This window comes from Panthera onca, chromosome B3 (genome assembly GCF_046562875.1).
Source record: "Panthera onca isolate mPanOnc1 chromosome B3, mPanOnc1 haplotype 2, whole genome shotgun sequence".
NCBI lineage: Eukaryota > Metazoa > Chordata > Mammalia > Carnivora > Felidae > Panthera > Panthera onca.
Genome location: NC_138344.1, coordinates 54,438,093 through 54,458,535, shown reverse-complemented (window position 1 = coordinate 54,458,535; position 20,443 = coordinate 54,438,093). Strand labels below are relative to the sequence as shown.

Sequence of the window (20,443 nt, the reverse complement as noted above, 5' to 3'; positions counted from 1 at the left end):
GCTTTCTTATGTGTATTAACTGTTTTTTCTTTCCAGAGGGGTAGTGTTGATAGAAGTCAGGGTGATTATATGCTCTTTCAGGTTTTTGTAGTCATCCAGTTGGTACATTATAGGGAAGAAAAGATAAACAGTGCTGTCCTTGGCTTGTGAGATTGGTAGTTGGGTAGATAAGTAATTGTTTTGTTGGCTATAGACCCATTCACATGTATTTGCCCACTAAGGACCATCCATATTGGTGGCATGCTTTTGCTTTGGTGAGATGACCAACTGGACCTGTGGGTTAATTCTGTGAAACCATTTAATGGATTCCCCTATTCATTAAAACTCACTTGTCAATGTGACCACAATATAACCTCTAATTCCACTATAGTGCTTCTCACTTTGTATTGCAAAGGTGTTCCCCTTAGATCATCTTGAGGTCTTCAAGCACAGAGACTGTCCCTTTTTTAAATCTCTGGATTCCCAGTGTGTAGTCTGGTGCCTAACTGAATTAAGAAAAAAAAAAGTGCTCTCATTTTGCAACATAATTTGCTGGTGATAATGTAAATAATTATTTGGGCTTTTCTGTAGGATAAACACTTGAGATTGCATTAATCTGACAATTAGGCTTAATCCAGAGGATTTATTTATTTATCCACATTTATTTAAGAGTTATTAGATCCAGGTAGGACAGATCCACCATTTCTCTTTCCTCTCCTATATATAATGTCCATTTTGAGTAGTTGGAGTCTGTGCCATACTGTTGTTAAAAATTTAAATATAATCCCTAGTTTCAGGCATTTGTGCCAGGTGCTAGATTCCTCCTACCTGCTAATAGGCTTTGTCTGTCATATACATATATGAAAGCACTTCCCACAAATCCAAGCATGTAAGTTAGTAGAATTATCATACTAATGGTACTAGTAAACACTGTCCCCCTGGAATTCCAACTTGCACTTTCTGAATTTTGTCCCCTGGTTCTTAGGTTTTCAGGTGAAGGAGTTATTACATAGGGAGGAGTTCAAGGAGCAAAAGTGGTAATGAAACTGACACACTCCTATAACACATAATTAGCTACTCAAAAATGGTGGTGTTTCTAAGAGTGCAAGTCTCCTTTGATGGATGTGAAAACATCTCTTTTATCTCTAATTGTACTCTTTGTACTTGTATAAATCTCATGCTCTCTTTGTTTTATTTTCTACTTCCTAATTTTCTTTACACTGGAGAAAGAAAGCTGTTGTAAAGAAGTAAAATGAGTTTTTGCTTGTTGGCCAAGAATTCAAGATCAATGAAACATTTTTTTTAAGTTTTTGTTTGTTTGTTTGTTTTTGTTTGTATTTTTTTTTTTTTAGTGTTTATTTATTTTTGAGAGAGAGAGAGAGAGCCAGAGCATGAGCAGGGGAGGGGCAGAGAGTGAGGGAGACACAGAATCCGAAGCAGGCTCCAGGCTCTGAGCTGTCAGCACAGAACCCGATGCAGGGCTCAAACTCACGAACTGTGAGATCATGACCCGATGTTTAAACCGACTAAGCCACCCAGGCACCCAAGATCAATGAAATAATTTTTAATTGAAGTGTTATAGTTAAAAATTTTAAGTATTGACTGAAAGTAACGGCAGTGGGAATACAAACAGTTTTCCAGTGTGAATTTTAGTGTTGAGGACTGTTTGTGGGCTATGGGTTCCTAAAGCCAGGCATAGGTGTAGGGAACACAGCACACCATCTTAAATGGGTGCAGATATATTTTTAATAACCTCAGGTTTTTCCTGGTTTCATCAGGAATGATTATAGATTCCTTGAGAGTTATTTTTCTTATTATAAAAGCAATGTTTATATTCTCATTATAGAACTCTGGGAAACTAAAAACAAATGGCCAATATTTGTTGTGCACTAACTATATGCTAGGCTTTTAAAATCCTTGCAGAGACCCAATCAAGTGGGTAATTATTATAATTTCCATTTTGCAAATGAAGAAGCTTCTATGCTTTAAACACTATATTATACTGATAAGTACTATGATAGAGCAGAGAGTTAGAGGATGTAACTTAATTCTGGGAGGCCATGAAAATTTCCCAGAGGAGTTGAATTTAGTCTGAATTTACTGAATTTACTGCTTGAATTTAGTCTCAATGAAAGAGCAACTAGCCATAGTTATGAAGATGAGAAGACCATAGAATTCTGGTCTCATTTCTTCCCCTGCTTTATCTTTAGAACCTGCAATAGTGCCTTGCCCACAGTAGGCACTCACTAAATATCCGTTGAATGGATGTAGGTGGAACAACATTTACAATGACATAGATGAATAGAGAGCATATTTAGAAAATTGATAGTTTACTTTGACAGGAGCATGGGCTATGTGATAAAAGCAGCAGGAGCTTGGGGCACCTGGGTGGCTCAGTTGGTTGAGCGTCCGACTTCGGCTCAGGTCATGATCTCGCAGTCTGTGAGTTCGAGCCCCATGTTGGGCTCTGTGCTGAGGGCTCAGAGCCTGGAGCCTGCTTCGGATTCTGTGTCTCCCTCTCTCTGACCCTCCCCCGTTCATGCGCTCTCTCTCTCTCTCTCTCTCTCTGTGAAAAATAAATAAACTTAAAAAAAAATTTTTTTTAAATAAAAAAAATTTTTTAAAAAGCGGCAGGAGCTTAGGTAGAAGAAATAAGGGTCAGACCATGAATTTACTGTTATGAAATTGCAATAGGGTACTTATTTTGGTAGCCCATATATAATAAAAATTGTTAAGCTATAAAGGAGGTGATTTGGATCCTGGGAAGGGATAAAATGCAATTGTGTAAATAGTTCCAGATATATATTTTCTAACTCAGTGGAACAAAATGTTTAAAATTGAGGGGTGCCTGGGTGGTTGAGTTGTTTAAGTGTTCGACTTGGGGTCAGATCATGATCTCACGGTTCGTGGGTTTGAGCTCTGCGTCAGGCTCTGCACTGACAATGTGGAACCTCCTTGGGATTCTCTCTCTCCCTGTCTCTCTCTGCCCCTCCCCTACTCTGTCTCTAAATAAATAAATAAATAAATAAATAAATAAACATTAAGAAAGAAAATGGTTTGAATGTTTGAATATTCTTTGGACTTCTGTGAAGATAAAATACTTTTGAATGCAAATGTGAAATATTAAAACTCTAAAAAGCCCATTCAAGGGATGTGTCCTGGAATGCAAAGGTGGGTTTATCAGTTAACCTTCCTTGGGTAATAACCCCCTCCCCCCAAACTTAGTGGCTTTAAAAAACAACCACTTGGGCTGGATTCAGCTTAACAGTGCTTATGCTTGTCTTGGCTGGGCTCATTCACACATCTGCTTTCAGCTGCTGGACAGCTAGGCAGTGCTGCTTCTGGGTTGGCTGCTTGTCAGCTGGGATGATGGGGGCCTCTGGGCCACATGTCTCTCATCATCTACCAGGCTAGCCCAGGCTTGTTCAAGTGGAGATCTCAGGCTTCCGAGGACAGCAAGAGGGCAAGCCCCATGTATGAGTGCTTTTCAAAGTTGTTTGTGTCACATTTGCCACATATCCCATTGGTCAAAATAAGTTACATCCTAGATTCAAAAAGTAGAGAAATAGATTCTACCTTTCCATGGGAGGAGCTGCAAAGTCACATTGCAAGGGACTGGAAATACAGAGGGGAAGGATTTGTGGCCATTTTGTAGTCTAAGATAATGGATTATAGCTGGGTTTCAGGAATGGACGGAAACCTAAATGTTGTTAGGTCTGCCTTGCTCTCTTGTTGCCTATCTGTCATTCTTCTGTATCTTCAGACCAGCTTCCTCTACTTCAAATGGTTCCAATGGTTTAAAAAAAAAAAAAAAAGACTGCTGACAGCCTCTAAGATCATATAAAACAAATACAGATACCCCTTAACTGACTCTTTCTTTCTCCATTGGGAAGATTCCCTTGGAGAAGGGGATCTAGAATCTAGAAGGGAATATGGTTAATTTGCCTTCTAAATTCAAGAAGGGAATGTGGTTTAGTTTGCTTTCAGCAAACTTAATCTGTGAACTATGGTGGGGTGAGTGGGTTGGGTGTTTGTATGGGTGGGTGGGAGATGGGGGTTTACAGTGTGTGAATCTAGCATTCAAGAGTTATATTGCTATAACCTCAAGACAGTTGGGTTGGGGGAATGAGAAGAAGAAGAAAGGGAATGCTGCTGCCCCCCGTAAAACAGTAGATATTGGGAGTGGGTAGCTAGACAAATATTTCACAGGGGTACATTACACTGAGTTTTATAAATAATATAGAAAATTCAGGGGACTGAAAGTAGTGGCTAAGCCCTTGGAGGAAGAGTGGTAAGAACTATTTTTACTTACAGCATTTTTGACATCAAATGTATGGGTTTTTTTTTCCTGACACCAACCAATTCTCCAACTCTGCAGACACCAACTGGGTGTCCTTCAATCCAATCCAATCCAATCCAATCCAATCCAATCCAACTCAATATACCTGGAGTTAGCATCAGATTCCACCAGGTAAGGACTCAGTCTTACAAGACTGCCTTCCCATTTCAGATGCCAGCTACAATTCCCAGATTGTCACCTGTACTTCTGACCAACCAGCTTTAAATTCAGGGGTTCCACTAACCCTCCCCTCAGTTTCAGTAATTTTCTATAATGACTCACAGAACTCAGGAAAGCTCTTTACTTATTGTTACTGGTTTATTAGAAACAATACAACTCAGAAACAAATGGAAGAGATGCATAGAAGAAATATGGGACAAAGGGGTTGCACAGAACTTTTATGCCTTTTTGGGTGTGCCAACCTGTCAGCACCTCATGTGTTTACCAACCCAAAGCTTTCTAAACCCTGTTATTTAGGGTTTTTTAAATGGAGGTTTCATTACAGAGGTATGATTGATTAAATCATTGTCCATTGGTGATTAACTCAATTTCTAGCCTCTCTTCCTTCCCCAAAGGGGGTGGGTGGGCTGATAGTTCCAACCCCCTAACCCATACCTTGGTCTTTCTTGAGGGCAGCCCCCATTCTGAAGCTATCTGAGAGCCCTCAGCCACCATTCTCATTATTATACAAAAAACACTCCAGAGATTCCAAGACTTTAGTAGCTATGTGCCAGGAACCAGGACAAAAATCATTTATTTTTTTTATTATATCACAAAGGGTAAATTGGGGGACCTGAATGAGGAAAGAAAGAATTAGGATTCAATCATAGTTGGAGGGGCTGCAAAGGGTGGCTAGGAAAAAGAAAATATCCACTTACCAGATAGGGGCAAATTCAGAAAGGCTTTACTCTGGCAAGGACAGATTAAGGAGGAGCTGGGCAGAATCTCTAAGAGGCCTTCACACATTCCTGTAACTGAAGATAGGGCTGCAGTGGCCTGACTCTGAGGGGTTAGATTTTTAGCCTCACTAGAAAGGACCAGAGAATCCCAACATAGTTTAAAGTTGAAAGTATTAGGAATCAGATTTTCTGTGCAGATTGTAGGCATTTGTTAACATTTAATGAAAGGAAGAAAGCAGGATTCATAAATAAGCATTGACCTATAAATTACCTATCTGTAGCTTGCTATCTGAGATTTCCCCTCCTGTTAGTTAATTACTCTAAGTCAAAGTTTCTCAAGCTTTTATTTTATTTTATTAAAAAAAGTTGTTTTTTTTTTAATGCTTCTTTCTTTTTGAGAGAGAGAGAGCTGGGGAGGGGCAGAGAGAGAGACAGAGAATCTGAAGCGGGCTATAGGCTCTGAGCTGTCAGTGCAGAGCCTGATGTAGGGCTCAAACTCATGAACTCTGAGATCATGACCTGAGCTGAAGTTGGATGCTAAACTGGCTGAGCCATCCAGGCACCTCAATTTCTCAAACTTTTAAACCATGACTCACAGTAAAACATGTTTTACATTGCATGTATAAGACACATGGTCAAACATACTCCAAGCAGTTCCACCAAACGATACAGACCCTTTCTAAGTGCAATGATTTCTACTCCATTCCATTTCCTTCTATTTAAAAGCTTACTTTGACTGACTAAATTGATTTCATGATCAGCTAATTGGTTGCTACCAGTTGTCTGAAAGCATTGCTCTAAGAGGTTTACTAAAATTTTCATGAGCCTAAGACCAGTTTGAAGAAAGGGGATAGGAGCAAAGTAAAGGGGTAAAGCTCTTCTGTCTCAAGGACTCCATCCAAGATGGAGCAGCAGGAGTTCCCAGTAACATACTGAGAAATCTTTTGGGAGTGTCTTGAGTGGTTTTATCACTCAACTCCTTTTACTTCTACACATAGTGTCATTTATTTGATGGCAAATTGTTTTTATTCGGGAGAATTTTCTGGGTCCTTTATTTCTTCCTTTTCATGTTGTTGACATTGTAGGTATTTTGATAATCACTGGCACATGTTCCATGGAATAAAGGAGAAAAATGAAAGAAGTGAAATCCTTCTCTCTTTTATGTCATTATCACAGGTGGAGGCTGGAAATTATTCATAATAATGAGTTTTCTGGATTTTGTTTTCTGTATATCAGCATATGGAAGTGTAAGGTAAAACAAACTCTAAATGAATCAAAAGAGAGAAAGTAGTACTCCAATCTTCAAGATGTTCCAATGTCATGCAATGGCTGAGTAGTGAGCAGTTCCAGAGTTTTTATTTCATACATATTCATTTATTAGGGGCATATTTTTGTTTCTAAATATGGTGGATTAGTAGGGGAATGAGACGTTGACATCATATATTCATTTGTTTATGCATTCATTCAATGTTCATTTATCAACGAATAGTTTAGGTATTAGAGATGCAGGAGTGAACAGAACATTGTCCCTCACCTCATGGAGCTGAGACAAATGGGGGAGATCAGTATTATTATTATTATTTTAAAATATAATTTATTGTCAAGTTGTCTAACATACATTGTATACAGTGTGCTTAAGGCTTTGGGAGAAGATTCCCATAATTCATTGCTTACATACAACACCCAGTGCTCATCCCAACAAGTGCCCTCCTCAATGCCCGTCACCCATTTTCCCCTTTCCTCTACACCCCCGTCAACCCTCAGTTTGTTCTCTGTATTTGAGTCTCTTATGATTTGCCTCCCTCTCTGTTTGAAACTATTTTTGGAGGGGAGACCAATATTAAACAAACGTATCTTTACACAGATTGTGATAAATACTATGACAGGAACAGACTATGAGAAAGAAAAACAGGAAGGACTCAATTTATATGGGGAGTGGTAGTTTTAGGGAAGGCCTTGAGGAGTAAGTCAAGATGTGGAAGCTGAGCAGGAGGTGGCAGGCAAAAATGACCTGGTTTAATTTTTTTTTTAACATTTATTTATTTTTGAGAGACAGAGAGAAACAGTGAACAAGGAGTGGAGGGGCAGAGAGAGAGGGAGACACAGAATGTGAAGCAGGCTCTAGGCCCTGAGCTGTCAGCACAGAACCTGATGCAGGGCTTGAACCCATGAACTGTGAGATCATGACCTGAGTTGAAGTCAGACGCTTAACCGACTGAGCCACCCAGGCGCCCCAAAAATGACCTGGTTTGAATAGTATATTTCACATATTAACAAAAAGCCCAGAATATGCCACCATGTTTTGAAAAGCTAAAACTTCAGCAATAGATATAAGTAATATACAGGGGCTCCTGGCTGGCCCAGTCAGTTAAGAATCCAACTCTTGATTTCAGCTCAGATCAGGATCACGGTTCATGAGCTCAAGTCCCACATCGGGCTCTGCGCTGATAGCATGGAGGCTGCTTGGGATTCATTCTCTCTCTAACTCTCTCTCTCCTTTCTCTGCCCCTTCCTTACTCTCTCTCTCTCTCTCAAAAGAATTAATAAACATTAAAAAAAAAAATAAAAAAAAAATAAGTAATATACAAATCCTCCTAAAAGAAGTGGAAGGAAAGACTCATGAGGTGAAAAGGGAAAGTGAGCAGAGCTGCCATCTAAGGCACAGGTGGTCAGGACTGTGATTGATGTTGCAAGTTGCTGTTTGGTCCAACGGCAGAGAGCCGATTTCCCACCTTGCAAAGCAGCCAGGGCCTATCCTTACCAGTATCTCTTGGAAACTATCTTTGTATTTTTCTCCTGTTCTCTCTACCCGCCACCCCCCCCCCCCCCCCCGCCCCTTAGACAACATTAGTGTCTCTTGTTCCATGTGTTGGCAGGGTGTAAAGTGGATGTATTTTGTAAAAAGTTACCTTACCAATTGGAAACATCTCCTGGGCTAGGTTGGTTCCTCTTCCATTAGAAATTATTTGCCCTGTAGTGCCTGGGTGGCTCAGTCAGTTATGTGTCTGACTCTTGATTTCGGTCCAGATCATGATATCACAGTTGATGAGTTTGAGCCTCCCATCAGGCTCTGCGCTGATGGTGTGGAGTCTGCTTGGAATTCTCTCTTCAATGCGTGCGTTCTCTCACATGCTCTCTCTCTCTCAATATAAATAAATAAACTTAAAAAAAAAAGAAATTATTTGCCGTTTCTCTGAAACCTTAGGCCAAGAGCTTGCTAAACCATTGTTTGACATTTCTATACTTACATTCAGCAGAATGCTTATATGCAATATCATTTCCATATTGTTTCTATTTTCATCTTAGTCTTTTGTTGAACACAGTGTTTATAACATTTATAATTTAAGGGAGTGTCAGAAATGACTACATGTAGGGACCCAACAAGCAGTGAAAATCTAGAGAAAGAGATTGCAATCAGACATTTATTTTCCAATGGACAAGGTTTTTGTTTTTGTTTGTTTGTTTTTTTTCCCTTTATTACAATTTAATCAATTAACAGCTGAAATTGTATCTGTAGTCATTATTAGGTTTAATTGCTGAGAAATATGTTGTGTCTTTTTAACTGGGGAAAATGTATCAAATTTTTCTATAGCCTTTTTACTTTCCAAGAGCAAAGACTTTATAATCATAAAATAATAAAAAGCCAAATCAAAAATAGTATATTTTTGTATATTTTATATATTTTATGTTATTTTAAATTATTTTATGTTTTATATAATATTTTACATACTCTATTATGGTTGACTTATTAATTATATATTATCTAATATAATTATGTTATTAATTATTACATTACATCATATTATATATTTTTATTTATTTTTTACATTTTATTTTTTTAAATTTACATCCAAATTAGTTAGCATATAGTGCAACAATGATTTCAGGAGTAGATTCCTTAATGCCCCTTATCCATTTAGCCCATCCCCCTCCCACACCTTCTCTAGTAACCATCTGTTCTCCATATTTATGAGTCTCTTATGCTTTGTCCCCCTCCCTGTTTTTATATTACTTTTGTTTCCCTTCCCCTATGTTCATCGGTTTTGTCTCTTAAAGTCCTCATATGAGTGAAGTCATATGAGGTTTGTCTTTCTCTGACTAATTTCACTTAGCATAATACCCTCCAGTTCCATCCATGTAGTTTCAAATGGCAAGATTTCATTCTTTTTGATTGCCGAGTAATACTCCATTATATATATATATGTGTGTGGATGTATACACATATATATACCACATCTTCTTTATCCATTCATCCATCGATGGGCATTTGGGCTGTTTCCATTCTTTGGCTATTGTTAATAGTGCTGCTATAAACATGGGGGTGCATGTGTCCCTTTGAAATAGCACACCTGAATCCCTTGGATAAATACCTAGTAGTGCAATTGCTGGGTTGTAGGGTAGTTCTATTTTTAGTTTTTGAAGGGACCTCCATACTGTTTTCCAGAGTGGCTGCACCAGCTTGCATTCCCACAATGGACAAGTTTTTTTTTAGTTAGTTTTTCTGCCCTTTGGATCAGGCTGTCCTTGGACTGGTGATCTTCCCTTGGCAATATTTTGTGAAGCAAGCAGGAGTTCCTTGAGTCACAGCAGAGTCCCTGGGGCTTCTGTTTTTATCTGCATCTTGTTGAACACAATATTTATAGTATTTTTTGTAGGGCTTGAACCCATGAATCATGAGATCATGATCTGAGCTGAAATCAAGAATCAAATGCTCAACCGACTGAGCCACCCAGGTGCCCCTCCTTCTTTTTAATGGCCCGAGAGAAGACAAGTGTCTTCTTTTTTCCTTTTCTTTTTTATTGACGTATAGTTGATATACAATGTCATATTAGTTTCAGGTGTACAACATAGTGATTAACAACTCTATACATTATGCTGTTCTCACAAGCGTAGCTACCATTTGTCATTGTACAAGACTCTAAGAACACTGTTAACTGTATTCCCTATCATGTACCTTTCGTCTCCATGACGTATTTATTCCATAACTGTATCTCCCACTCCCCTTCACCCATTTTCCCATCCCCCACTCCCTTCCCTCTGGCAACTATCAGTTTGTTCTCTGTACTCATAGGTCTATTTCTCCTTTTGCTATTAGAGTCTTTCAAAGTTTGAAGGAAGTTCTCCTGGTTTCTCTTACTCTTTCTTTGGGTGACATATCTACTATTCTTTTAACTATTCCTTCAAGAATGGAGTGGTTACTGGACCTCATTGCTATTTTTACTTTCCCTTCTTAGAATGTACTATTGTTTTCATTGCCCCTCGTGACATGACTATTCCACCTGATGCCTGTTATGTCTCAAGTTTTTCTTTTATTTGTTCCAAGTGCCTATTTACTTCATTTTGAAAAAAATCTTAAGAATTATATGACCAAGAATCTTTATTCAATAAGGGTATTAAATTAGGAATAGAAAACTAGGGCAAAGGAAAGAAGAGTGAAAATATACCTGTTAATGACTGCTCATTACTTAATGTAATTGTCAAAACTGTTACTTGATGTGTAATTGTGTTTTGTTTAATAATATTTACTGAGATTCCTGGAAGCCAAAGTAAACAAGGAAACATAGGAAGTTATACAGGTCTTGTGACCAGAACAGAGAAATCATATCAGTTCTTCAAAAGAGGTTATGTTTTCCCTGGGGGTATTAAATTCCAAAAAGTGTTTCTTATGTGGATTCTTTATAGCACACAAAATATAATGAAAATGACCTCTCCATCAATCTCAAATGCAACAGTGATATTCATATGACTACATGACTGCTTCTTATTCTGACCTTGGTAGATGCTTTTGGCATAACATTTGAGCACAACTCAGTAAAATCAATTTACTTCCCTTGTAAAAACTGTTTTAACACTCTCTACCATTTCCTGACGCTAAAGATTCTTCATACTCCATGTCATAGTCTTTGTGAATTGAATATTGTACACATAGGACCCTTTCTCCAAGGCAAATGTGTACACTGAGTTATGGATTTGGTTGATTTTGATTATGGTCCATGGCACTAATTTTTTTGTCTTTGGTTTGGGTCGATTTCTGTACCATTGGAGTCATAGTAAGAAAGCTAACAAGTGTTAATTTTAACAATTATGATTATGGTGGGTAGTAAATCATACTTAATGCCCCAGCCTCTTCTTTACCTTCCTCCCGAGAGTCCAGATTGGTTTACAGTCAGAATTCCTGCAGTTTGGATCTTGAGGGTGGGACAGGACTGTGCTGCTCAAAACTCTATGAAGAACCTTCCCCTGGGGTGGGAATGGGAGCGTCCCTTTGACCACGGAAAGGGACGTGCAGTTCCAGGAAACACTTGCCAAACCACAGAGATTGCAGGCCTACTGCCCATCCATTATTATCATCATTATTTAACGTCTTTCAAAGGTCAGAGCCAAAATAAATGGTCTGTCAGCCAAGTGAGCGACACCAGCCTTTACCACAGGCATTGGAGGCCCTTTTGGTATTTAGTAGCAGTGACTTGGGTCATATTCTTGTCTGATTCCATCAGACTGGCTGGGCTTCTGCCTTCTGCTCTTGCCACAACTTTTTTTTTTTTAACAGTTCTCCCCACCCCCATCCATGCCCCTGCCAGCCCAGCCCAGTAATAGTTACTTGGTGTGTGTTTGCTGCTTGTTCGTTTCTTTCTTTCTTTCTTTCTTTCTTTCTTTCTTTCTTTCTTTCTTAGAATTAAACAAAGGGATTGAATTAATTGTGCTAGTGAGTGATAAAATATGCAGGGAGGGCTTTTGGGGGCTCCTGAATTTTGGGTTCTGGTCCATCTCTGAAATTCTGCTCCCCTTGGGGATAAAGAATAGTGTTGTGGTCAAAAGTGTGGAGCCAAAACTCTGAGTTCAAATCCTGACTCTGCCAGTTACTAGCTGAATAATCTTGGGCAATTTACTTAACTTCTCTATGTTTCAGTTTCCTCATTATAAAATGGATTTAGTAATGAAAACCTCCCTCATGGATTTGAAATTTGATAGTACATGAAAAGTGCTTGGAGCAGTGTCTGTCTCAATGTGTTAGCTGCTATTATCATTAGGCTGCAGAAATCATACCAAGGTGTCAGCCTTATACTGAGATCACTGTAGGTTGAGGCTGTTTTGGAGGGAGGTACTTGGGATTGTATTTGGATATGGATAATGGGAAAGTACCTAAACCCCTCAAGACCCAGACCATCCAGCAAGATGGATTTTTTTTTTCTTGAGGATAAAATGGAGTGAAATTATGATGACTCAGAAATGTCTGCATCCTAGGGCTCATGGCCCACTTCATTGTTCATTCCAACAGAACGAATGTTCAGTCCAGGTATGCATAAATTTTGCTCCATCTGCTTACCAGGGCCCAGCATCCAGGCAGAACCTCCGTTGTCTGAGGCAGGGGAACAAGGTAGCCTCATAGACTTTGAACCAGAGTGCTCAGGCTCTGAATCTTAGGTTTATTGACCTTTTTTGAGTCTCAGTTTCTTTCTCTATAAAATAGCAATTATAATTCCGACATTTCAAGGTAGTTTTGGAGACTAAATAACATGACACTTGTAAAATACCCTGCATAGTGTCTGGCCTTAAAAGACATTTGATTTGTTAGCTTCCTTCCCTTTCTTCTTCTCATTCTTCCCTGTCAGCTAACTTTATTAAGAAAGCCTCAGTGTAGGAAGTAATTTAGAGGAGTGCTTTCAAATTTAATGTGGGATGGAGGGGATTCTTGTTAAGCTACATATGCTGATTCAGCAGGTCTGGAGTAGTAGGGCCTGAGTCTGTGCATCTAATCAGTCCCCGGGTGACACCAATCCTGTGTCTCAGGCCCCCATAGTAGCACAGCTCTCTAATTCCTCCCTTTGCATCTCATTATTACCTTTTAGATTCGTGTTAGTATTTTAATAGTCTTACCACACACTTATGCTTATCTAGGATCATCATTTGGAGAAATAGCAAAGGTTGCATGTTACCATGCACCTCAGAGTGTTTTCCCTCATCCAGCACAGGCAGCAGTGGTTGAGGTCCAGAAGAAACCTAGCATAGGCATATCAGGATCCCCATGGACCTGGGATCCCAAACTGTTCTACATAAAATACTGGGTTCCTGTCTGTTGACGGTCTCCTTTCTGAATCAGGGTCCCTCCATAATGCAGATGGCAGGGAGGGAGTTGACTTAAAGACTGCTTTGCCCTCACTAAGCACCTCAGATATTTTTAGAGCCATGCACTCCAACTACTAGCCTTCTCCAGGTTCATTAGGTTATGTTCTCTCCAATGTACACAGATGGAGGAGTCTACTTTGGTTCTTTTTTCTTTTTTTCTTTTTTCTTTTTTTTGTGTGATACACACTTGTGAGTGCTTGGTGCATATTCTTTGACTGATTCTAGAGATTTTAGCAGGTTTTTCAGATTTACTTTTGAGAACCCTCCTCACTGTTGTTTCTTTGTAGTATCAGAGCTTTTAAATATTTGACCTCCTTTTTTTTTCTGCCCTGCATTATTTACTGGAACTTCTTTACTCCGAACTACCAGGATCAGATGCATCTGCTGTGCGCATTTTGGGAACTGGCCCTCATTGTCCTCAGGCAACTTTTCTTGAAGTAAAAAAATGCAAAAGTGACTAATCTCCTTGAGTTACAAACCTTTGAGTTAGAGATGGGAAGAAGAAATAATAATACCCTCCTTTTTTTTTAAAATTAAAACAAGAGTATTTTCTTTTCTTTCCTTTTTTTTTTTTTTTAATTTAAGAACACTACAAAGTGTCCAACTTAGAGCTTTGTCACCAGCCACATTACAAAACGAACCAAGGCTACATCAGTCTTTTAGGCTTACCTTGGTGCTATTTCATGAAGAGTTTCTCCTACCTGGCTCGGCTCTGCCTAATAGGTTTGCCAATTTGGGGAACACTTTGAAAATAGCCCCAGCTAAGAAGCCAGGCATTTTGAAAGTTAAGATGGAGAAGTATTGCAGGCAGAAAAATAGGGAACATATTTGATGTAAAGAAAAGTCAGTGGGGCCATTAATATTTCCATCTCATCTAGGTATATCAGTCAGGGTCATAATAGAAAACAGATAGCACAGTCCATAATTAAGGACAATTTACAAAGGTATAGGTGTAGGGGAAACCTAGAACTAGTGGTGAGTTGTTACTGCCCTTGAGCCTGAAAGTGACCTTGGCAGGGAGGGATCCAACCTCACTATTCTTCCTCCACACTTTCAATTTCCCATTTCTTGCCAGAGCTCTCTGTTGGAAGAACCCAATGGGAAGCAGAATGCATAAGAGTATCTTGTTATAGTTTATTCTGGGCAGCCTCCTGGGGCAGATAGCAGGATGGAGGTGGGTGGACAGATGACCCATAGGGTCAAACAGAAGTAAACTTCTCTTACACTTTCTTTTGAAGGACTTGTTCACCTGAAGGCAATATCAATATTTTGAGGTCCTAAAGGGAAGACACTGGCCTTCCCACTTATCTGTGGGATACTGTTTAAGGGATTGTTGAGTGAATGAATGGGGCTGTTCATTTCCTTCCTTTCTCTCTCTCTTTTAAGTTTATCCATTTTGAGATAGAGATAGATAGATAGATAGATAGATAGATAGAGAGAGAGAACAAGAGCAGGGGAGGGGCAGAGAGAGAAGGAAAGAGTGAGAATCCCAAGCAGGCTCTGCACTATCAGGCTCTGCACTGATAGTGCAGAGCCTGATGTGGGGCTCGAACTCATGAACTGTGAGATCATGACCTGAGCTGAAACTAAGAGTCCAATGCTTAACTGACTGAGCCACCCAGGTGTCCCTCTTTCCCTTCTCTTGACTTGCACTTGGGGTGGCCAACAATAGCTGGATGATGCTGTCTTGGTTAGGGTCTTGTGTTCTGAATAGAGAGGCTTCTCATAGTCACAGCTAACTGACTCAAAGAGATTAACACTTCCTGTCTATGTGATTATTTTACTTTTAACAATATCATTAGTAAAACTGTTAAATGAAGGTAGAGTTTACTGCATTAATATCTTGAGTCTTTTTGTATTAACATTGTTTTTACAAGTATCCAGATTTAGCTAGGCAATGCATTCATGAATCTTTAGCTCATCTCAGTGAATATTAAATCTAACCCTGTTATTTCTCCTCTCACCAGTGCCCCACTGGCCCACAGATGGGTAAACTGTTTAATTTGGGAACCCATGTGACTTTTGATTCTTTCCCAGGCTGCTTCAAGAGAAGAACACACAAAGGAATAAACTAACTTCATTAACTATCTGCAGTAGCTTTAAAAGAAGGTCTCTGGGTAATGCCAGGTTTCTTTTAACTGTCCATAGAGCAGGAGTCAAAATAGAAATGAATTTATTGGCTACAAACTTTGGAAAACTTCCTCATGCAGTCAAATTGTCATTCCTAAAGATTCTCAGACATTAGTATTTTGCAGGAAGGGATAGAGCTAAATGCCACAAGTGACTAGTTTGGAGGTACCTGGGGTTCCTGAAGTACTCAGGTGTAAGAGCAGAAGAGAACACATTGTTAGGGAGAGGAATGAGTCCCTTTTCACTTAGTGCTTTACTATTCTTGTCTAAGGGTTCTCAGGGTGTGCGTGCGTGTGTGTGTGTGTGTGTGTGTGTGTATGGTGTGGGGAGATAGAAGAAGTGGGGGAGCCTCAGAATCCCTTAGACATCCGTGAAAAAGATGACTTTATCCTTTGCTAAATAGAATTGGGTCCTCAAATTCCATATGATCGTTCTTTGAAATTCTGATGGGTTTCTTTCCATACACTTTTGTTAATGAGTTTTTGACAGATCCTTCTTATTCTCATGAAATCTATTGATATTTTATGTATTTCAAATCTGAATGGATTGTTGATTTAATTCTTCGCAAGGATTATAACTCTTGGAGGACTTTTTTATAGTTCTGCTTCCAGGGTCCCCAAGGACAGAAAAGGCATGGCTGGCTCCCATGAACCCCTCACATCACCCAGAGTGACAGGCATTCTCTGCTCCCATTAAACCCCCTGCTGTTTATGTCCCTCCATTAATGGGTTTCTGAGTTTGGGTCATGCCATCTCTGGCTAAGGCTATGGACCTACAGAAGCATGCAATTTTTTTTCCTTAATCAGGATTTGAGATTTAAAAATAACTTTTGTTTCTAGTTTCTTCACATGTCACAACCATTTTGGATTTGACCTTTTTGCTTTTTGTATGGGGGTGAAGGACTAGAGCCACTGGAAAAGCTGCCTGTAGGCCTGCAGTTGGAGTTTCCACTACAGGCATGTTTTGTTTGGCAGGCAGGCAGGCAGGGCCCTTCACTCTACCCCTTCTCCTGCCACCATTAGACTGAACTGCTTCAAATGGAGCACACACTCTCCTGTTTGCCTCAGGCCACATTACTCCCTATTGCTGAATTCATTCTAGGCACATCCAGAAACTTTTATGTTCTCTCTTTTCCCAAACATTTTTTTAAAAAACTTTATTTATTTATTTTTGAGAGAGAGAGAGAGAGAGAGAGAGAGAGAGAGAGAGAGACAATGAGCAGAGGAGGGGGCAGAGAAAGAGGAGGGTAGAGAATCCCAAGCAGGCTCTGTGCTGATAGCAGAGAGACTGATGCAGGGCTCGAACTCACGAACCATGAGATCATGACCTGAGTTGAAGTTGGAAGCTTAACTGACTGAGCCACCAAGGCACTCCATCTTTCTTAAACACTTTAAAAAATAGTTCTGTGTTCCATAATAATTATACCTGTCTTTACTTTTGACTTGGGATTGAGCTACTTGTGTAAATCAAATGATTCCTTATTCGTCCTGTACAAAAAACAAAATTAACAATTGTATAGTTCTTTAGAGCTTACGAGGCATTTTTATTTAATTTATTGGGTCATCACAATAATCCCATGGCTAGAGGGGTGGGTATTTTTCTCCATATTATGGATGGGAGGTTATATAGCATAGTGATTAAGAGTACAGGCTTTGGAGTTAGACAATTTGAGTTTGAATTTCACCTTTTGTAATTACTAGCATAGTCTCAGCTAATAAATGTACACAGTTTCCTCAACTGTAGAATGGGTATATACTATCTATCTTATAGGGTCATTATAAGAAGTAAATAATTAATTTATACAAAGTAATTAGAACCATGCCTGGCATATAGCAAGTGCTCAATAAATGTTAACTGCTAAAAAATATTATTGTTATTATTAATAGCACATGAAAAAATGAAAACTTGAAAAAGTTGTGAAATCTAAAGTCACAACAGCTAGTTGGCAGGAGCGTTGGGGCTTTAATCAAGATTGAGAAATGTCTGGTACTGGCTTCTTTCCTCCATATTTACTACTGATTTCCTCGTGTGTTCTGAGGGGACTATAAAATGAATCATCTTTTCTTTCATCTTTCAGCTTCCTTATCTTCATTTTCTTTTGTTTACTCACCTTTAGAACTCTTGGGCATCATCTGTCCAGTCATGGGATCCATCTGTCAGAATTCAGCAAGGTGCAGGGATGTCCACATCCCTGCAGGTGGACTCTCCTTGACACAGAGCTGCTGGGGATGTCCGGGGTCCCTCTGAATTCTGTCCAGATAGATAGCCTGGAAAAATTAACATCCTACTTAAAGTAAAATATCCTATTGTTGCCACACAGCAAATATTTTAGAAAACAATCAATAAGCATATATTTCTCCATGCTTCAGTTTCTTTCTTCTTAAGAGCAAGAATACTTAAATTTAGTGATCTCATTTGTCATTCGCATCCCTTTGAGGTAGTGAAAAATAGGTTAAATTATCTCCAGGGGGGTGGGGCCAGGAGAAGGGTAATGAAATCCAGTGTGAAAAGAACACAGGCTATGAAGTCAGGCAGATGAGGTTCAAATGGCTGTTTCATTTTCTGCTATGTCTCCAAGTCCCGTTTTCCTCATCTATAAGGAGGATAAGCAGAGGACTGTGTGGAGGCTTAAAGGAGATACTGTTCACCAAAGAGATAATGCCAGGTACTTAGCAGGTAAATATGGCTGTTATTGGGGAGGTGACTTTTCACACTGGCTGAGGGTCACAGTGGGGAGCTCAGAGAAAGGGGATGCCATAGTGGGAATAATATTTGAGGAAGACTATGATGGAGGAAGATTTAAGTGGTCAGCCCAGTGACTTGGCCATATTAGGTAATTGGCAAGCTGGGTATTGACTGGAAATAGGATTTATATGAGAGAAGACAGGAAGTAATACCAGTTTGCACAAACGTGTGAGATGGTCATGGAGACAAATCTAATTGGAAAAGAGTGGTAGACCATATGATTTCATATGCAAATTGGTTGCACATTTTAGAAGGCTTTGAAATGCCAGATTGAGGAGCTTGAACTTATTTCATTAAGGAAATAATGAACTTATTTCATTATTTCAATAGGAAGCCATTGAACATTCTTAAACACATATTTTGACATATTCAATTTTGGTTAGAACTGTGTTTGTGTATTGGGCCTCTTCATCATGGTTGGAGGAAGATGTGTCTGGTTAGACGATGCTAGTTCTGATTTTTACATTTAATGGAAATGCCACAGAGACAGCATTTCTTTTGGACTGGAAGATAAAGTTGGATGACACCACTTTGGCTGTGTGGAGACTAGACTAGTCCACTGTGGGGGAGACAAAGGAAGATGAAGGGAGAAATGAATGAGTACCCATATGAGATTTTTGGTGATACTAGTCTAGAGAGGGATGGAGCAAACAGAAACATGGAAGAAACTGCTTTCCCTATTTGTTTTTTTTTTTTTTAATAAGAGATACTGGGTGTTTTTAAAGTTTATTTATTTATTTTGAGAGAGACAGTATGTGCACGCACACTGGGGGGAGGGGCAGAGAGAGAGAGAGAGAGAGAGAGAGAGAGAGAGAGAGAGAATGAAAATCCCAAGCAGGCTCTGTGCCGAGAGCAGTTCAATGCAGGGCTTGAACTCACAAACTGTGAAATCATGACCTGAGCTGAAATCAAGAGTCAGACGCTCAACCGACTGAGCCACCCAGGTGCCTTTGTGGAATCTCTTATGGATAGTAAATACATGGCATGCACAGTCTATTTCTAATTCGATCCCACTGCAAATGTTAATTGATCTTGGTATGTTTTCCTATTGAGCTCAATGGTAGTCTTAGAGTCCTTGTTAACACAATGTTTCAGGCAGCTTTTATCAATTTATCAGAGTTGGCACTGAAATTCAAACCTATCTGTCATGTCTGGAGTAAGAAATGAATGAGAAATAGATTATGGCTATACTCACAGTACAAATAAATTCTTACTTTTCCAGGTGGAACTTGCGGAAATCTGTGCCAAGAGTGAGCGTTATATTGGCACTGAAGGAGGAGGGATGGACCAGTCCATATCATTTCTTGCAGAAGAAGGAACTGTAGGTGACATTAAGCTATTTGGAAATATCAACTAGGCAAAGTTCCAATGGAGAGGAAGGCCCTGAGATCTTCCACATCCTTGGTTCTGGGCCACCAATTCTATCAGGTTCTATTGTAAATGGTATTTCTCAATTGCTTTGTAATTCAAGGCTGCTATCAGTTCACCTATTATGTTTCATGTTGATCACCTCTTTCTTAGGCTTCCAGAACCATACTTCAAGTCTGTTTTTCTCTTGTGTCTACTTTTTTCCCCCTTCTATTTCTTTTCGTTGTTAAATGAGATTTCTCAACTCCTTGGTTGTTGAGACCTCCTTTCCCGCTCTCGTCCCAAATCGCTTCATCTCATGGCATGTTTCATGCCATGTTGTTGGTTTTAAACCCAAATGTTAACTTCTCTTACCACATATATTCATAACCCCTCTTTTTATAATTTACACTTTGGTATCATTTTTCTCTGTCAACATTTTTGGGGCTTCAGTGGCGGGGAAAAGAATGTTGATGGTAAGCCAGAGATGAATTCCTCAGCTGCATACCACTTCCCTTTGGCTATCAACTCCCTTAGGCAGAGTAGAGGTTTTGGTTGTTGCCCATAAACCCATTTCCAAAGTAGAAGCAGACATTTCTTTAAAACCTTTTCTTAGTTTTTCATCAGATTCCTACAGGCTTGGCTATTTTCCAAGAATACCTGGATTTCTTCTTATTAAGAATATTTATTATTGATTTCTCTAAGCCAAAGACATGAAGCATGAGAAAATGTGGTTTAATGTTGAGAACATACTCTGGGTGTTTGGGATGAGATCTGACAAGCATAGATGATGGCAAGAGTCCTGATGTTAATGTAAGTTAGCTATAGAGTCTGAACAAAGTCCAGTGTCTTTGAGCTTACAAAACACTTCATGACC

The 20,443-nt window shown here is 39.3% G+C and overlaps 1 protein-coding gene across 3 annotated transcripts in view; it reads left to right on the top strand.

Annotated features, from left to right (window-relative positions):
- The window catches only part of GALK2 (galactokinase 2), a 139,768-nt gene that overhangs the window by 69,201 nt on the left and 50,124 nt on the right, over positions 1-20,443 (top strand). For all 3 annotated transcript variants that reach the window (XM_060618586.3, XM_060618584.3, XM_078448593.1), the window contains one exon: positions 19,442-19,540. In XM_060618586.3, coding sequence (XP_060474569.1) covers positions 19,442-19,540 — 99 coding nt within the window. The remainder of the gene's footprint in view (positions 1-19,441; positions 19,541-20,443) is intronic.